This window comes from Phyllobates terribilis, unplaced genomic scaffold (assembly GCF_046119375.1).
Source record: "Phyllobates terribilis strain yellow unplaced genomic scaffold, ASM4611937v1 Scaffold_7__3_contigs__length_470593459, whole genome shotgun sequence".
NCBI classification, from domain to species: Eukaryota; Metazoa; Chordata; class Amphibia; order Anura; family Dendrobatidae; genus Phyllobates; species Phyllobates terribilis.
In genome coordinates this window covers 241,646,104-241,663,964 of record NW_027362767.1, presented here as the reverse complement: position 1 = coordinate 241,663,964, position 17,861 = coordinate 241,646,104, and the positions used below count along the sequence as shown (strand labels likewise).

At 42.2% G+C, this 17,861-nt stretch overlaps 1 protein-coding gene across 1 annotated transcript in view; it reads left to right on the top strand.

Moving 5' to 3' along the window:
* The window catches only part of GPR173 (G protein-coupled receptor 173), a 38,935-nt gene extending 21,517 nt beyond the window's left edge, over positions 1–17,418 (top strand). The window contains exon 2 of the mRNA XM_073639970.1: positions 14,212–17,418. Within this exon, the coding sequence (XP_073496071.1) occupies positions 14,399–15,517 (1,119 nt within the window). The 5' untranslated portion in view covers positions 14,212–14,398 and the 3' untranslated portion in view covers positions 15,518–17,418. The remainder of the gene's footprint in view (positions 1–14,211) is intronic.
* The last annotated feature ends 443 nt before the right edge of the window (positions 17,419–17,861 follow it).

The following is a 17,861-nucleotide window of genomic DNA, read 5'->3' as shown; positions in this document are numbered from 1 at the left end:
TTTAGACATCGATACTTTTTCAACTAGATTTGCAAACATTGTGCATCAGATGGCCGCTTGTATACATAGAAAGTAGAAAGGTGCAATAACCCAAGCAATCAATCAACAGCGAGCTGCGATCAATACTGCAGAAATAAGACATCGGAAAGGAAATGTCTGAATGGATACTGGAATAATTTAACTTTACAATTCGGTTTCCTAATAAGGAATATACATAAAATTAGGTGTACTTGGTGTAATTTTATAGCATTATCTATTTATCTATCTATCTATCTATATAATTTGTCTGTCTCAGATAGATAGATTGATTGATTTGAGATTGATCTATTTACAGTGGAGAAAATAAGTATTTGATACTCTGCCGATTTTGCAAGTTTTCCCACCTAAAAGAATGGAGAGGTCTGTAATTTTTAATGTAGGTACACTTCACCTGTGAGAGACAGAATCTAAAAAAAAATCCAGAAAATCACATTCTATGATTTTTACATAATTAATTTGCATTTTATTCAATGAAATAAGTATTTGATACAATAGAAAAACAGAACTTAATATTTGGTCCAGAAACCTGTGTTTGCAATTATAGAGATCAGATACTTCCTGTAGTTCTTGACCAGGTTTGCACACAGTGCAGCAGGGATTTTGGCCCACTCCTCCATACAGATCTTCTCCAGATCTTTCAGGTTTCGGGGCTGTCACTGGGCAACATTAAGTTTCAGCTCCCTCCAAAGATTTTCTATTGGGTTCAGGTCTGGAGGCTGGCTAGGCCACTCCAGGACCTTGAAATGCTTCTTGCGGAGCCACTCCTTAGTTGCCCTGTCTTTGTGTTTCGGGTCATTGTCATGCTGGAAGACCCAGCCACGACCCATCTTCAATGCTCTTACTGAGGGAAGGAGGTTGTTCGCCAAAATCTTGTGATACATGACCCCATCCATCCTCCCTTCAATACGGTGCAGTCATCCTGCCCCCTTTGCAGAAAAGAACCCCCAAAGTATGACGTTTCCCCCACCATGCTTCACGGTTGGGAAGGAGTTATTGGGGTTGTATTCATCCTTCCAAACATGGCGAGTAGAGTTGATACCAAAAAGTTCTATTTTGGTCTCATCCGACCTCATGACCTTCTCCCATGCCTTCTCTGGATCATCCAGATGGTCAATGGTGAATTTCAAACGGGCCTGGACATGTTCTGGCGTGAGCAGGGGGACCTTGCGTGCCCTGCAGGATTTTAGTCCATAACGGCGTAATGTGTTACTAATGGTAATGTTTGAGACTGCGATCCCAGCTCTCTTCAGGTCATTGACCAGGTCCTCCCGTGTAGTTCTGGGCTGATGCCTGAGCTTTTCTCTGAATCATCCTTATAGCAGGAGGCGAGATCTTGCATGGAGCTCCAGACGGAGAAAGACTGACAGTTATCTTGTGTTTCTTCCATTTTCTAATAATTGTGCCAACAGTTGTTGCTCCTCAACAAGCTGATTGCCTATTTTCCTGTAGCCCATCTCAGCCTTGTGCAGGTCTCCAATTTTGTCCCTGGTGTCCTTAGACAGCTCTTTGGTCTTGGCCATGGTGGAGAGGTCGATTGAGTGTGTGGACAAGTGTCTGTTATTCAGGTAATGAGTTCAAACAAGTGCAATTAATACAGGTAATGAGTGCAGAGTAGGAGGGCTTCTTAAAGAAAAACTAACAAGTCTGGGAAAGCCAGAATTCTTACTGATTGGTAGGTGATCAAATACATATTTTATGCAATAAAATGCAATGTAATTATTTAAAAATCATACAATGTGATTTTCTGGTTTTTCTTTTTTAAATTCTGTCTCTCACAGTTGAAGTGTACCTACGATAAAAATTACAGACCTCTTCATTCTTTGTAGGTGGGAAAACTTGCAAAATTTGCAGCGTATCAAATATTTATTTTCCCCACTCTATCTATCTATCTATCTATCTATCTATCTATCTATCTATCTATCTATCTATCTATCTATCTATCTATCTATCTATCTATCTACATGGGAGCTGCTGCCTTTCTGTCAGCTCTGCAGCACATCTGTGCAGAGTGAGCTGTCAATCAAAGTGCCAGGGCGTGCTAAGTTCAGTAATATATAGGTTTATAGGAAAATATTTAGCATAACTTGTATTATATTCATTGATTACTTCTATTTTATGCTTAGGAATACAGTGGGTGGTTCTAATCACTAATTGACAGCTATTTCTGTATCTGTACCTACACAAGAAAGCTGTCGATCACTGATTAGGACCGCCCACTGGACATCTAAGCATAAAGGGAGAAGAGATATTAATGAATAAAATACTGGTTACATTGAATATTTTCCTATGCATCCATATATATTTCATTCTGCTCAGCTCTTCCTGGTCTATAACACATAAACTATAAGGCAATGTTCACACATCATGTTTTTTTCAGCGTTCTTTGATGCTTTTTTTATGCAAATTTTCTGCTGCCCTTTGCAGTACCAGCAAAGTCTATGAGATTCCAAAATTCTTAGTTCACACATCATGTTTTTTTGTTCAGGATTTTGTGCTTTGAATGTTTTTTTTTTTTTAAATAGAGCAGGTCACTTCTTTCAGCGTTTTTACACCCATAGAAAGTAATGGGTGGTGAAAAAAACGCTGAAAAAACGCATAAAAAACGCATCAAAATTTGTTTCAGCGCTTTTGATGCCAAAATAGAATGGGGTTCTTTTTTTCACAGAACTTTATGTACATGCATAAAAAGAGACAGAAGGACAGTGAAAAAAACGCACCAAAAACACAACAAAAACGCACCAAAACTGCAAGAAAAATCTGCAGCAAACCTCCCTTGAGAGATAAGGTTTTGCTGCAGATTTGTGACGCAAAAGAACCATGATGTATGAACATAGCCTTAATACTTCTTTTCAAGCTCAACAATTTATTTTTAACAATGGCCGAACCCTCCCATTTCAGCAGGACTAGACGTCCATCATGTGGAGTCCTGACTCTCTCCCGATGGCAGATGTCAGGGTGGAGAAGGATCGGTTAATCAGATTCTACAAGGGTGTTCTCGCGTTCCTTTCTTCGAGGACATATTGCTCCCATGCCTCCCGTCTTTCTGTGGTGTACTCTTGAAGATTGACAGTTCTGGTCAGCTTAATGGTTACACTGTTGGCCCGAGCTGTGCGTTCTCCGGTGTTGCTATGTGAGGCAGCTTTGGCTCTACAGCACTAGATGAGCTCAGGGGGATTGAATTCAGCTTCAGAGCAGCGCTTACAAACTCTAAAGCTAAGAGCTTGAAAGCGCTGTGCTCCTTTCCTAGGAGACCTATGCATCGAGCAGTAAACTATAGAATAAAAAATCCTCTCAGTTCTAAAGATTTTTAATAAGAGGCAAATTGCAAAGTTGCTTGTTTTTACAAATATTTAGCAATTTTACCCATTTACCAAGATGAGACAACTCTTTAGTTGAGCAGTAAGCCGCTACTTACACCAGATTTCCCATAAGAAACAGATGCACGTGCACTGAGGTATCGGAGGGATTGGGAACGGTCGAACATGAGTTTGACTGACAGGTCCCTAATGTGTATGGCCAGTCTTACTGTCATTATATAGGCCCCCAAGACGCTGAACTGACGTGTAATTTAATAAGCAGGAGATAATACAATAGCGAAGAAAAGGCCATAGCTGTGTCTTCCCATCTTGGTACAATAATATCTTTCCACTAAGCCGCGTTCCAAATGTGTAATTCTCGCTATAGCGATGATTGCAGGTGAATACCTATTTATTCTGGAAGAAATCACATGCAGCAGGCGTACAGTATACATAGAAGCAATGCACATGGATTTCAGAGGAGACAATAGCACGCTCTTTTAATCCACTTACAGCCAGCAGGAGAAATAATTACATAATGAGGAAGGCAAAGCCACTTAGGCTTTCATTGGCTCGGTAAACCTGGGCTTAGTCACTCCGATTTTGGCCGCCATCAGATGTGCGTCTTGATAATTTTTGGGAGATTTGGCCAATTCCACACATGAATATTTTACTAATGCATTGATGGAAAAAATTGTTCCAATTGTCCCAAAATAAATCCCTGTGATTCGTAACAGGATTTTCTCCTAATCACCATTTATACAGTACAATTTATACCAGTCCGGAGAGGAATTATTATTTGGGTTCTATGGTGATCACATCCTTTGGATTGGATTATTTAGCCTATTGATATATAACAATTCTTCCTAAAATCCAACACTCAAGAGATTGTATGAACAGTGTTGAGTCACTCATATATTTTAGGTAGCTAATGGCCGAACGATGGTCCGGCATTAGTTGTAAATCAACCCATATGATAGATCCTAAATGGTGAATCTGCACCAATAGGGTTATTATCTTCTGCTGGACCTTTGGGGTCCTTGGTTGAGGCAGCCGCTGGGTCCAATGGTAGATCCTCTGATGAGCCAGTATCAGAGTGGCACTGCTGTTTTCTCAGCGCCTGTAAAGAGTTGCTACAGCTCATATACAGTAAATACACAAAAAAAACAAGTTTCTGGTCTTTCAATAGGTTATTTTTGCCCATAAACAATGCAGTTTGTAAAATTGCTTGCGATGGAACAAGTCACTATTTTTTTTCTGACTGATCGTCACAGAAAACCGTGTGGGGAAAATGCCATAAAGCAGAAGAAATATTACTTGGCAAATTTAGTGCCACGGATCTGGTGCTCCGTGACCATCTTTGTTTACTGTGCAGCAGCGATGATGAGACATCAAGCCATGTGGCTGCCACAGCCAATCATTGTCCTCAGTGGTCACACTGCTAAGGCCATTGATGGGCTACAGTGGTCAAGTTTGTAGACAGGACATCATCGCTGAAGCCAAGTTTACAAAGATGAGGAGAACCAGAAGGTTTATCAAGTGAGTAACGCTGTTTTATTATTTTATGGCAATTTTTCCCCTTGGCTTATTATTTTGTTGATCCCGACAACTGTATAATGCCTTAAGGTAGACTTGCCTCCAATTCCAAATTGGACAGTTTTTGCTCGTCTTTTATTCCTGCTGCTCCCCTGAATATTCAGTTTTTTGTTCTTTTTAAATCTACCATACAGTTCCAGACGTATGGGCATTTTAATTTAGTGCTACTTTCTGTGTTATCAAAGGGGCGCTGCTCATAGGATCCTCTGGGGCGTGACTTTAGGCTGCTCAGCAAAATTCCCTTAGAATTAGAACTAATTTTAAAAACATATCTCTGGAACCGTATGGTTTATTTAAGATAAAACAAAAACCATCATCATCAGGGGAGCAGAAAGAATAAAATAAGAGCAAAAACTGTCCACTGTCTTCTTTAAAGGGTTTTTTCCAATACTTTTACCACCTATCTGTAACATGGCGTAGGGCGGTAGCCGTAGGTGACACCAGCACGTTACATGTAGATGGGGGTCCTGGCTGGGTGTGTGAACTTTGTCTATGGGGACGCTACGCCCTTGCAGGCAGCATGATACCGGTGACATCAGCTGGCCAGGATCAAGTCTTACAAAGTTCACTGAGAGAGACCACCACCTAAAAAGGAACTGTCTTTTACTGAACAACAACTTGGTGGGAATTTTATACAACAGACAGCAGTTGCATGACTTCGTGAACGTTTCTCTTCCTACATGGAACATCTTCATACACATTTTCTCTATTCTTTCTTATTTAGTCCTCAGTTTTCACCATCACCCAACACCGAAATTCGGGAACTTCATTGGTCCCCAAAAAACGGTACTACGGTCAGTAAGTGAGAGTCCTGCACTTCATCATGCCTTTCCACGTGCTAGTAACCTTAGGGGAGCTACTTGGCCACTATGACCGTTGCTCAGTTTCTCTGCTGACCGACACCTTGGAATTACCACCTGGGGCACTCTCTTCGTCTCACGTTCCCTGCACTGAACCGCTCCGTTACCTCCTGGACTTGCAAGCTGGGTACTGCGTAACTAGGCTTCCTGCCCTAGGTCCCGTCTGTAGAATCACTCACACCTTCGGTCACTTTCTCTTGCCTCTTTTCTGCATCTCGCTATTGGGACACCCATGACATGCAACGCTGCTTCCTGTTCAGATAATAGATCTGCTTCTGCTGCAGGCTGGGCTATATCTAGCTTCCTGACAGGAAACTGTCTCTGTCCCTTCACTATGGGCTAGTCCCAAACATTAACCCTAACTCTCCCTACTGTCGGGCAAACTACAACACTTTCACTAATTAAGTATGTCACAATTCACATTAAAACATTACGCGTGTCTTCAAGGGGGAACATGTGCATTAAGTCCATCTCCTTACATATCCGCAAGATTGCTGGGGGTCTGACTACGGGGAATCCCACTGATCTCCAGACAGTCAGCCAGATGAAAGGCTATTTATATTTTGCAACAACAGCTGCCAGAACTGATGTTGTACCATCTATTAAGTCCTAATATGGCAAATAGACAAGGGTTGTCATCATGAAAAAAAATCTTTTAGGTAGCATCATTCCTTCTTGGATAGATGCCCAAATTTTGGAACTGGTGGATAACAGTGTAAATACATGTACTCAAAGGTTGGTTTCACACGTCCGAGCTTCACGGTCCGGATGTGGACATTCCAGACTGGCCATGGGTCTCCTGACCCAAACTCAACAGTCCCATAATAGGCATATTGTATACAGTGGCGTAACTAGAGTTTGATGGGCCCCGATGCAAGATTTGGACCGGGGAGCTTCCATCCTGATATATATATATATATACATATATATATGTCCTCCATCCTGGTATATATGTCCCTCATCCTGGTATATACATATGCCCACCATCCCGGTATATATGTTCCTCTTCATCCTGGTAAATATATATGCCCTCCATCCTGGTATTTATATCCCCCATCCTGGTATATGTCCCTTATCCTGAGCCCCATCCTGGTATATATATCCCCCATCCTGATATATATATGTATATATAAGAAAAAAATAGTAGAAACAGCACTCCATAGATAGATGATTTATTAGCTCAGCAAGAGCTGTGGCAACGTTTCGGCTGAATACTGCCTTTTTTTGCTGGAATAAGGCTGTATTCAGCCGAAACATTGCCACAGCTCTTGCTGAGCTAATAAATCATCTATCTATGGAGTGCTGTTTCTACTATTTTTTTCATATGTAAGAAGGTTTGGGAAAATACAGCATATATATATATATGTATATATATATATATATTTATATATACTATATATATATATATATATATATGTATATATATATATATATATGTATATATATATATATATATATATATATATATATTGTAATGCAGTGACTTGCTGGCATTACGGTAATGGTCCAGGATGTGTTTTACCTGACCATGTACCTTCCCCCTCAGGTGAGTGGTCACATGACTGAGACATAGCACAGGTCCTGCGCGCACAGAATGTCTGTCTGATCACATGACTGTGACATCAGCAAGGTCCTGTCAGTATGTGTGTGTGTGCACGGGATGCATATATAAACCCTGCTTGATGGGAGACAGTTGTGTTCTGTGAGAGAGGCGTAAGGCCTGTTCCCGTGTGTGTGGGACACCGACTGTGTGAGGCCTAGTGAGGTCGAGTGAAGCCTGGTGCCTGAAAGGCAGAGCCTGGATCCTGTGTGGATGCTAGTGGCCTTGGAAGGCAGAGGTTTGAGGAAGAGTCCTGAAAGGCAGAGCCTGGATCCTGTGTGGATGTCAGTGGCCTTTGAGGGAACGACGGCTGGAGACCCCCACCTGGGAAGCCGCAAAGCCACAGGGGTGGCGGAGTAATGGACTGAGACAGCTAAACCCGGCAAAGGTAATACCCTGTGTTATATGGACATTAATAGGGACATTGCTATGTTATTACCTTGCTGAAGGCTGTACCTGGAGCAAGTGGGCCGGTGTGTCACTTGGCTCGTGAATATTATATATATGTGTGTCGGCGTGCCACTGAGTTGGACCCGGTCATATGCGGTTTATGAAGTGCAATAAACTGCAGCATTGTTTAAAAACGGAAAGACATTACACATTGCACGTGTGCATTGATTGTCGCAGCGAAGCGAGTATCCCCCATTATGATGACTAGTGCTGCCTTACAATATATATATATATATATATATATATATATATATATATATATATATATATGCATATATATATATATATATATATGTCCTCCATCCTGGTATATATGTCCCTCATCCTGGTATACACATATGCCCTCCATCCTGGTATTTATGTTCCTAATTCTGGCCCCATCCTGGTATCTATATCCCCCATCCTGGTATATGTCACTTATCCTGAGCCCCATCCTGGTATATATATCCCACATCCTGGTATATGTCCCCCATTCTGTCGCTGTTCTTTAATGTATAGAAAAAAATAAACCATTATACTCACCAGGGGCGTACATAGAAGTCATGGGGCCCCATAGCAGAAGTATAATGCATTCCCCATAGTCCTCAATATAGTATAATGGACAGCCCATAGTCCTCCCTATAATATAATGCATCCCCATAGTCCTCCATATAGTATAATGCACCCCCATAGTCTTCCATACAGCATAATGCACCCCCCATAGTCCTTCATATAATATAATGCACAGCCCATAGTTCTCCATATAGTATAATGCACAGCTCATAGTCCTCCCTATAATATAATGCACCCCCATAGTCCGCCATATAGTATAATGCACCCTTGTAGTCTTCCATACAGTATAATGCACCCCCATCATCCTGCATATAATATAATGCACCTCCATATATAATGCACAGCCCATAGTCCTCCAAATTAGTATAATGCACAGCCCATATCCTTCATATAACATAATGCACAGCCCATAGTCCTTCATATAGTATAATGCACAAGCCATAGTCTTCTATATTAGTATAATGCACAGCCCATATCCTTCATATGATATAATGCACAGCCCATAGTCCTTTATATAGTATAATGCACAGCCCATAGTCCTTTATATAGTATAATGCACAGCCCATAGTCATCCATGTAGTAGTATGGCCACCATATACTCACTGATTTGAAAAAAAAAAGAAATACTCAGCTCCCATCTGCTCCGCAGCTGAGCGGCGTCCTCTTCTGAAGCCGACAGTTGACTTCAGCATGCAAACGACAGGAGCGCATGACGTCCCTGGCATGCGCCACCAGTCATGTGCACGCCGATGTCAGCTGCTGGCCTCCGATTGGTCGGCAGCGTGTACTGCCATGCACGAACCCAACTGGTCTCTGCGCCACAATACACTGCGCCGCCAGTACTTGTTGACGTCAGTGGGCCCCTCACCTGTTAGGCCTGGTTGCGGTGGCAACTGCTACAACTGCGGTAGTTACGCCCCTGACTGTATATGAAGCTCTTGAGTTTAGGTTAGAGGAACTCGGCTGATCTTGTAATCACGCTCCATACACGGACCATTAATCTCGGACGTGTGAAAGCGGCCTGAATCTAACATTTTTAGACAAGATCCAATCAAATACAAATTATATATTTGTATAAGTAGATTGACGACAATGTTGTAAATTTACAATTCTACACAAAAAAATATATCCAAGAATAAAAACGAAATATCCGAGGAATGTGAATTGCATTAGACCTCTTTTACAGCCTAACTATTCCAAAAATAATAGCGCCATAAGACTTGTACAGAAGAAAAGGTCAAGTGATTCTTTTCTAACCAGCGTTGTCAGCTACATAATAAAGAATGTGATAATTCTCAAAAACCAAGTGCGGGAGAAAATGATCCGTAACATGGAGCAAGACATGGAGCGATTCAGAGGTACACATGGTATAAGAAAGAGACAATATGATTTGGTGCCTCGCTTCCTTCTCGTATGTGTTATCTGATGGCTACCTTTTTTCATTCCAGACTTTACCAGAAGCCGCCTTGACCAGGACTCATAAAACATGCTCCTTCTTGGCTGTTAATTTTTCTAAAATTACAAATACTCGATGAAAGGAGCAGTCAAGCTTAAAATAAATTGCTTTAATGTGTGTAATGTGGAAAAAAGGACCAAACTCTGATATATTAAAATGAAGAAAGTTGCCCCAATCTCAAGATTTCAGCACTGGCCCCTCCACTTTTGGCTTTGTTTTGACTCAGGAGAGATTTTCCTGGGTCCACACGAGAGTTGTGTGTGAAGGGGGCTAAGTCATCCCCCATTTGTATTTCAGCATCTGCCATGACAGAGAAGGGGGCTGGCTTAGCTATTATAATAAACCAGTCAGCCTCTTTTCCAGACACGTAAAGGGTCAGCACAGGAAAGTCTATCCTGTGTTAAAACAAAGCTGAAAGTGGCAGGAACTAGAACTGGTACTGATTTCTCAAGTTAGGGCCATCTTGGTAGCTCCACAATTGAGAGTTTTCATAGGATTAAAATACGATGGGGCAGGTGATAAATTACTGATTGGATTCCGACTGTTGGGACCCTGAGCGATCCAGAGAATAAGCAGACTCGACACCCTCTCCATTCATTGTTTTTGGGACTGCCGGAGAACGCTAAGCACAGCTCTCTACTATTTTTGTCGATAAAGGGAGTTGTGATTGAATTAAGAAAGGGCTCAACAGAGCCTAGCTTTTGGGATCCATCGGATCAATCGGACCCCAGTGATCAGTGAGTTATCCCTTATTCTATGGATTGGGGATAACTTTCAATTCGGGGGAATTCTGGCAAGTATATAGGCTTAAAAGTTTTCCCCCTTCTCTATGTTAAAACTATATAAATATTATATTTTTGTTTTTTTTTAAAGCTAAACAACTCATTAAAAAGGCCTTCCATCTCTCCTGACATGCCTGATTTAGTAAATACTCCTATTCCCCCATGAAACAGCAGTGCTGCCCCCCCATTATCTTTTCTTAGAGCCCTGTCTGGTCAATTTATTCACACATTTCAGGCAAAATAAAGGAGGGACAGCACAACGCCGATTTCTAAGCACTATTATTTTTGGAGGAATGCATGTATTTGCTATATCTAAGGCTACGTTCCAACGATGAGCTTTTTGGTGAGCTTTTGATGTTGTAGATTTTCTGCAGCATTTCTGCACCCATTAAGTAAAATATGTTACTTGCATTTTTTCTAACATACACAGCGTCAAAAACTCACCAAAAACTCATCATGCAATCGTAGCTCTAGGGCGCAGTCAGACTGCTGTATTACTCCTGCGAGGATCGCATCACAGTGCATGGACTGGCCGACGGGTCTCTTGACCCGAGCATGATAGCGTGTATTTCTATGCAGCCGCCAGCCAGGCCGTGCATTGCAATGTGATCCTCGTGCAAGTAATACAGCAGTCTGACTGCGCCCTAACAGGAGAGCTCACATGTTCTCTTTAATGTACCTGCACATCTGGCAGATTTTTTGCAGATCGCAAATAAAGTATTGTGACATCCCAGCACAGAACAACCTCAGATTTCACAATTGTGAATTGAGCTGATTTGTAATTGGACTAATACTAATAAAATAGTCAGGTGAAGTCAATGTCACCTTCACATTAGTATGGAGTCTATTCAATGGCGCTATGACAGCTCTGACACATCCTTTTTCAACCAGATCCCATTGAAGACTGATGTATTTCATTTACTTATAATGAGCCATCAGGCTTCCATCAGCTCAATGTTTTTCTTCTATGGTATGAATAATGTTGAAAACTACTCTTTTCTTAATGATCCAGAGAATCTCTATAGAATGGAGATTGGTACAAACAATGGCTATGCACCGCACCACCATGCACATTTTGGCGCACAGTTTGGGGATCACTGCAAGAGAATAAACCCTCAACCCTTTGCATTCCTGCATGTCGATGTCCGCAGTCCCGTCCTGTATTTATGAACATTGCATGCTAAAATTTGTCTGTGAACGTCCCACCCATCAATTAAAATCCATTTCAACTTTCATGACAAGCAGCCTGGTAAAATGCAGACATCTGTAATAGTGCTGTGATCTTAGTGCTGTAGCGAAGGTGAAAGGATTTAAAGAAAAGCAGATTACCAGGATCTCAAAATAAAGTGGTGAGGATATCCGGCGTAGCTGCTCCTTTTATTTACCCAGCCAGTCAGCCCGATAGAAATCCATCAAACGTTTAATTTGTTTTGTTTATTGAGAAATAATCCATCAAACGTTTAATTCACATGAATTGTTTCAATGAAATCACAAAATAGTAGTAGCTCATATTCCTAAAGTCTGGCTTTGGGATACAACCCTGCAGTCTCTTTATGTGACTGCAGACTTACTGCGCGCTGTGAGGATCCTCTGGTGCCGGGAGTAGGCGTTCATTGTAATTTGCGTATTTTCATCCACATTCCTACTAGACGTGTCCTGCTTCGCTCAATTCACTTGCATGGCATAAGGCTGCAAATGTCTAATCAGCACGTGACCGCCTCTATACAAATTGCATTCTTGCGGTCACATGCCTGCTGCTCCCAGAACGGAGGATCCTGACAGTGCGAACTGTGAGGATTCACAAGTCTGCAGTCTTCTAATCCTTGAGAGTAATGGACATTCTTAATAGAATCGCCAGCATGATGGCACCGTTATGCCGACTGTCAATCATGCCCAGGGAAGAATGATTAGAAGGACTAGTCTGGGAGAAGTAACACCCCAATGGACTAGACAGCCTCATTTTGCATAGGTGACACTGCAGATTATAATGGAGAATTAGTATGGCACATAAAACACCTTATTAAAATAAATAAATCTGCTCCCATACTGTAAGGTGCCTGAGTGAGGTAGTAGTGGGCAAGCTGCTGCTTCTGCTCGCTCCGGTACCCTATAGACAAAATTTGTCCCAGTCTCGATGTGCTGCTGTGGGTGGGGTGCATCACATTTACTTTTGGCCTATAGGCCTCCATTGGCTCCAGGCTTTCCTCTTCCAGAACCTTTGTAGCAAACAATCCAGGGGAGACAGAATTCGTAAAAACATTCAAACTTTTACTTGACAGTTTGCAGTCTTTACAATCAGGCATATAGGATAGGGCTAAACAAGTTCTGGTCTTTCCCACAGGTACCAGACATAACTTCAGCCCTGGTTCTCGGTATAGGTAGAGCATTCCTCTTGCTAACTTCCCTAGCACTAGGAATTCTTCTCCACCACTAGCAGTGCACCTGGATTCCATCACCTCTGAGAATTTGAGTCCATCTGTGATGAAATGGCAGCAGAGAGACCCCATAGAATCCCACCGCTGCCACCAATGTGATGGATCCACACCCCGCCACCCACCTTACATCACTATTACATCAGACGGATCACGTGATACGGATCTGCGCTTTGCACCAATGTGACGTCCCGCACTCCCTCGAGGACATGTAAGGTCAGATTGGTACAGTTCTACACAGACACCCCCTGTCCACACGGGTACAGGAAGGCACCAGGGCTGAGAGGCTCCTTCACTAGCTCCAGTGAAGCAGAACCTTGTCGGCCTGGGAGAGCAGCCACCAGTTTCTATTAGATATAACGGACTTATATTGGGCTAGCAATCAGCCCGGTAGTGTGTTCATCGGACCGAACAACGGATGCGAGAGTTTGTGGATCGAGATAAATGAGCAGCCCAAGGTTAAATTATATATTTAATTGCCGTAAGGGCACACTGAACATTACACTATATACATAAGGGTTATACATACATAATGGTCAGAGATGCAAACACACTAGTAGTGGTACAAAAGATATAAGCAGAACTTAAGAGTCAGTTACCAGTCAGATGGAAGGCCTGGCTTTCGGGGGAGGGGCTGCCACATAGGAGGCTTGTGGGGCCAAATTTGCAAACTGTTCTGAACTATTCAGAAGGCTCTGATAAGAAGAGGAAGACCACTAAAAGAGCAGGAAAATCTCTTGTGTGTCACATAATCCTCCTGATACCTCCTGGAAAGCAGCACCACACTCAATCAACCCCATTAGGGCAGCCCTAAAGAAAAATAAACCGGGCGTACAACCTAACGGTAAATAAGACAGAAATTGCATTGAGGAGAAAAATGGGCCACCACTCCCAAAGTGTATAGACCAGGTGCTCCTCATAAGGCAGCTATTATTAAGTAGGTCTTGGTGTTTAATACTGCAGATGTAACTTACACAACACATTTTTTGACTTGTGCTTCATGTTTTATAACCAATGTATTTAACCAATGTTTTTCTTTGTTTTTGAATGTTGTGATATATTAATAACCATTCTTTTCTCCTCTCTTGCCCCCGTTCCTAATTTTGTTCCTCCATTGTTCTGTCATTAAATTACCACACGTTGAACAGTCATATCCACATTTCGGTCTTCCCATACAATCCTTTTCGCACCTTCTCCCCTCCATATCTGTTTCTCACCCTGCCACCTAAATATCCATCAAGCCTGGCCCCTCAAAAAGTCACACTTATTGGAAATGGAGCATCACAGAAGGAGAAGGAGGTGCTGACCAAAGGCTAGTTGGAGCCGGCCTCCAACATGGCTAATGGCAGTGAGTCTGAGGAGCTGTCTGGCTCTCTTACCCAGTCAACAGCAATCTCTACCCATCTCAAACTAGTGTTACTGGGTTTCATTATATGTGCCAGTCTGGCGGGCAACCTACTGGTTTCACTGCTAGTGCTAAAAGACCGCTCCTTGCACAAGGCTCCTTACTACTTCTTGTTGGATCTCTGTCTTGCTGATGCCGTCAGATCATCTGCCTGTTTTCCATTTGTCCTACTTTCCATCCGCAACGGTTCAGCCTGGGCCTACAGCCTATTAAGCTGCAAGGTTGTGGCATTCATGGCCGTCCTTTTTTGCTTTCATGCCTCATTCATGCTTTTCTGCATCAGTGTTACACGCTACATGGCCATTGCCCATCACCGATTCTATTCCAAGAGAATGACCCTTTGGACGTGCATTGCAGTTATCTGCATGGTCTGGACACTTTCAGTCGCTATGGCCTTTCCACCAGTCTTTGACGTGGGCACTTACAAATTTATCCGTGAAGAGGACCAGTGCATATTTGAGCATCGATACTTCAAAGCGAATGATACCCTTGGATTTATGCTCATGCTGGCGGTACTCATCGTTGCCACTCATATTGTCTATGCCAAACTACTCCTCTTTGAGTACCGCCATCGTAAAATGAAGCCTGTGCAGATGGTGCCAGCCATCAGCCAAAACTGGACATTCCACGGGCCAGGAGCTACAGGGCAGGCTGCTGCCAACTGGATTGCTGGATTTGGAAGGGGGCCAATGCCACCAACTTTACTGGGTATACGTCAAAACACCCACACTGCCAACAGGCGTCTATTGGGGATGGATGAATTTAAAAGTGAGAAGAGGTTGGGTCGGATGTTTTATGGAATAACCCTGAGCTTTTTGGTGCTTTGGTCACCCTATATTGTGGCCTGTTACTGGAGGGTGTTTGTCAAAACCTGTAGCATCCCTCATCGCTACTTGTCCACCGCGGTGTGGATGACTTTCACTCAGGCTGGGGTAAACCCTATAATGTGTTTCCTACTCAATAAAGACCTGAAAAGTTGTCTGCAGCTCCACATCCCCTGCTGGAGGACGAAAGCCTTGTTACCCAGGGAGCCTTACTGTGTGATGTGAAAAAAAAGGGAAACCATTTCACTCCCAACCTCACATTAACCTCAGTGATTGGGAGATCGATCGTGGTGGATTTAAGAGGCCAACGCGGCATGCCGATGATGAAGGAATCGTTCTGATGGACCATGCTACGAGGGAAAACACAAAAACATCGAATTGAAAGACCATAGCTTTCTTTTTTAAAACAAAGAAATGTCCCTTTTATAGAGATGTCACTGACGAAAGGACTTGGCGGGTGGGTGTGGGTGGGGAGGACGGGGTGCGTGAGAATTTCTGGGATGTCTCTTTTTTATTCAATCTAAGTGCATAAAGGGAGTGGGGCGAAGGATGGGTAACGGGTGGTAATGGAGGGTATGCAATGTGTGTTTGGTGGGAGGGAAAGGGGAGGCTGATGGGAATTTATGTATTTGTTTATGGACATATTTATTGACATGGTTATAACGCCATCACTTGTATTAATGTCTTTTGATTGATACAAAAACACAAGGGAATTTGTTTTTCTTTCTACTAATTAATCACACTCATGGAAACATCAATACCAGGTGTACAACTTTATCCAAAGAGGCAATGGGTTTTGAAATTTTTTTTATATGGAAAGCGCAATAAAAAAGGAGAGTCTTTTTCAGCACCTCTCCCTTCTGTATCGGTAGGCGAGGCACTGCTGATGTGGCGCCTGTCAGCTGCTTGCCAGATCCCGTGCTTCTGTCACATTAGAGTAGGACATGTGCCTGACACCAATCAATACATGGCAAATGGCAATGTCAGCAGCCGCTCTCATCTTCTCATGTAGTAGGGAAAGGTGCTGGATTACCCCCCCTAATAGGTATCTACTAATGAGAGAAATATGGCCTTCTCTTCCTTAGTCTTTTTAGACAAGTGGGCGAGCTCCCCAACTCTTCTTTATGGAAGTCTTACTGATAATCACGCCCGCTTGGCTAAACAGACTAGATTTATATACAGGGAAGAGGAGGCCATATCTAAGGAACAGAGAGGAGCAGGAACAAAAGAAAAACTATGCCGGATTTAGGGAACACCGGCATTTATGCCATGACATATTATGGCAAGTGACGACTCCATGAGTAACAAGTTTTGTAAGTGCTAGATTTGCCGTTGCAATATAATTTCCACATAGTAGCGGCTACTGACTTGCAGCCTTTGTTACTCCTTTATCTTCCATGTGTTGTTCGACAGATGAACACAAGTATCATAGATATAGATCTATGATGCAACATGGAAAATAACGAAAAAATAATAATATTCACACATGTGCATGGCACAGTTTACAAGCCGTCCCATCATACAGGTATTGGACATTGGTGTCATCAAAGTCTAAAATAAGCTCTTCAGTGCTATACATGAGTGACTCCTAACCTGTATCCCCCAGCTGTTGCCATACTACAATGACTTAGACTTAGATATATATATATATTTTAAACTGTTCTGTCATCCTATTTTTAAACCTTGGCTTTGTGGGCAATTAATTTACAGTAATACATGCAAAAGTTATACACTTTGCACAATGGTTGTGGAACAGGTTGGGGACCGTGCTATGCTGCCAGTCATACAACACTACTATACATTTTCCATATAGCAATCCTACCACAAGGGTTAGATTCCAGTGGAAGTAACTAGTCTATGCTCCGCATTCACATACAGAGATAATGTACTGCGAGAAAAGTTGGCCCAGCGCTCAGAAAATACTTGTCTGCTATTACTCAAAATGGAGAGCAAAAGGCCAAAGATACACAGAAATGTTGTGTTCTTAGGATCAGTTTGGATATTCTATGTCTGTTATGACATATCTATTTTATATGCCTTATAGATGACATAAAGTAAACAACCCTTGGACTAACCATCGTTTTCATTTTTATTTTATAAATCAAATAGTACACATAAAAATAAGCAGCCTTCTAATATATCTTATCCAAAAAAATTTGCTTCTTTCTCCTCCTGGCCTGATCTTTTGCCCTCAATATTCTCAATTTACTGGTAAAATCTGTATTAAGCGAACACAGATTTTCCCATTACTGAGATAAGAGATGGCCTTTGGTGCTCATAAAATTCTATGGAGAGAGGAGAGGCAGAAGCTAGAGACAGACACAGACATTATGCTGCAAGTTCTCCTGGAATGACAGTTATACTTTAAATCTATGGTAAAAAAAATAAAGTGTAACTGTCATTTCAGAAGAACTTGCAGTGGAATGTCTGTGTCTGCCTTTAGCTCCTCCTTCCTTCTTCCCCCTCCCCTCTTCAAAGAATCTTATGAGCACCAACTGTCATCTCCTATCTAAATAATGGGAAAATCTGTCTTCACTGAATACAGCTTTTACCCTAGAATAGAGAGTGG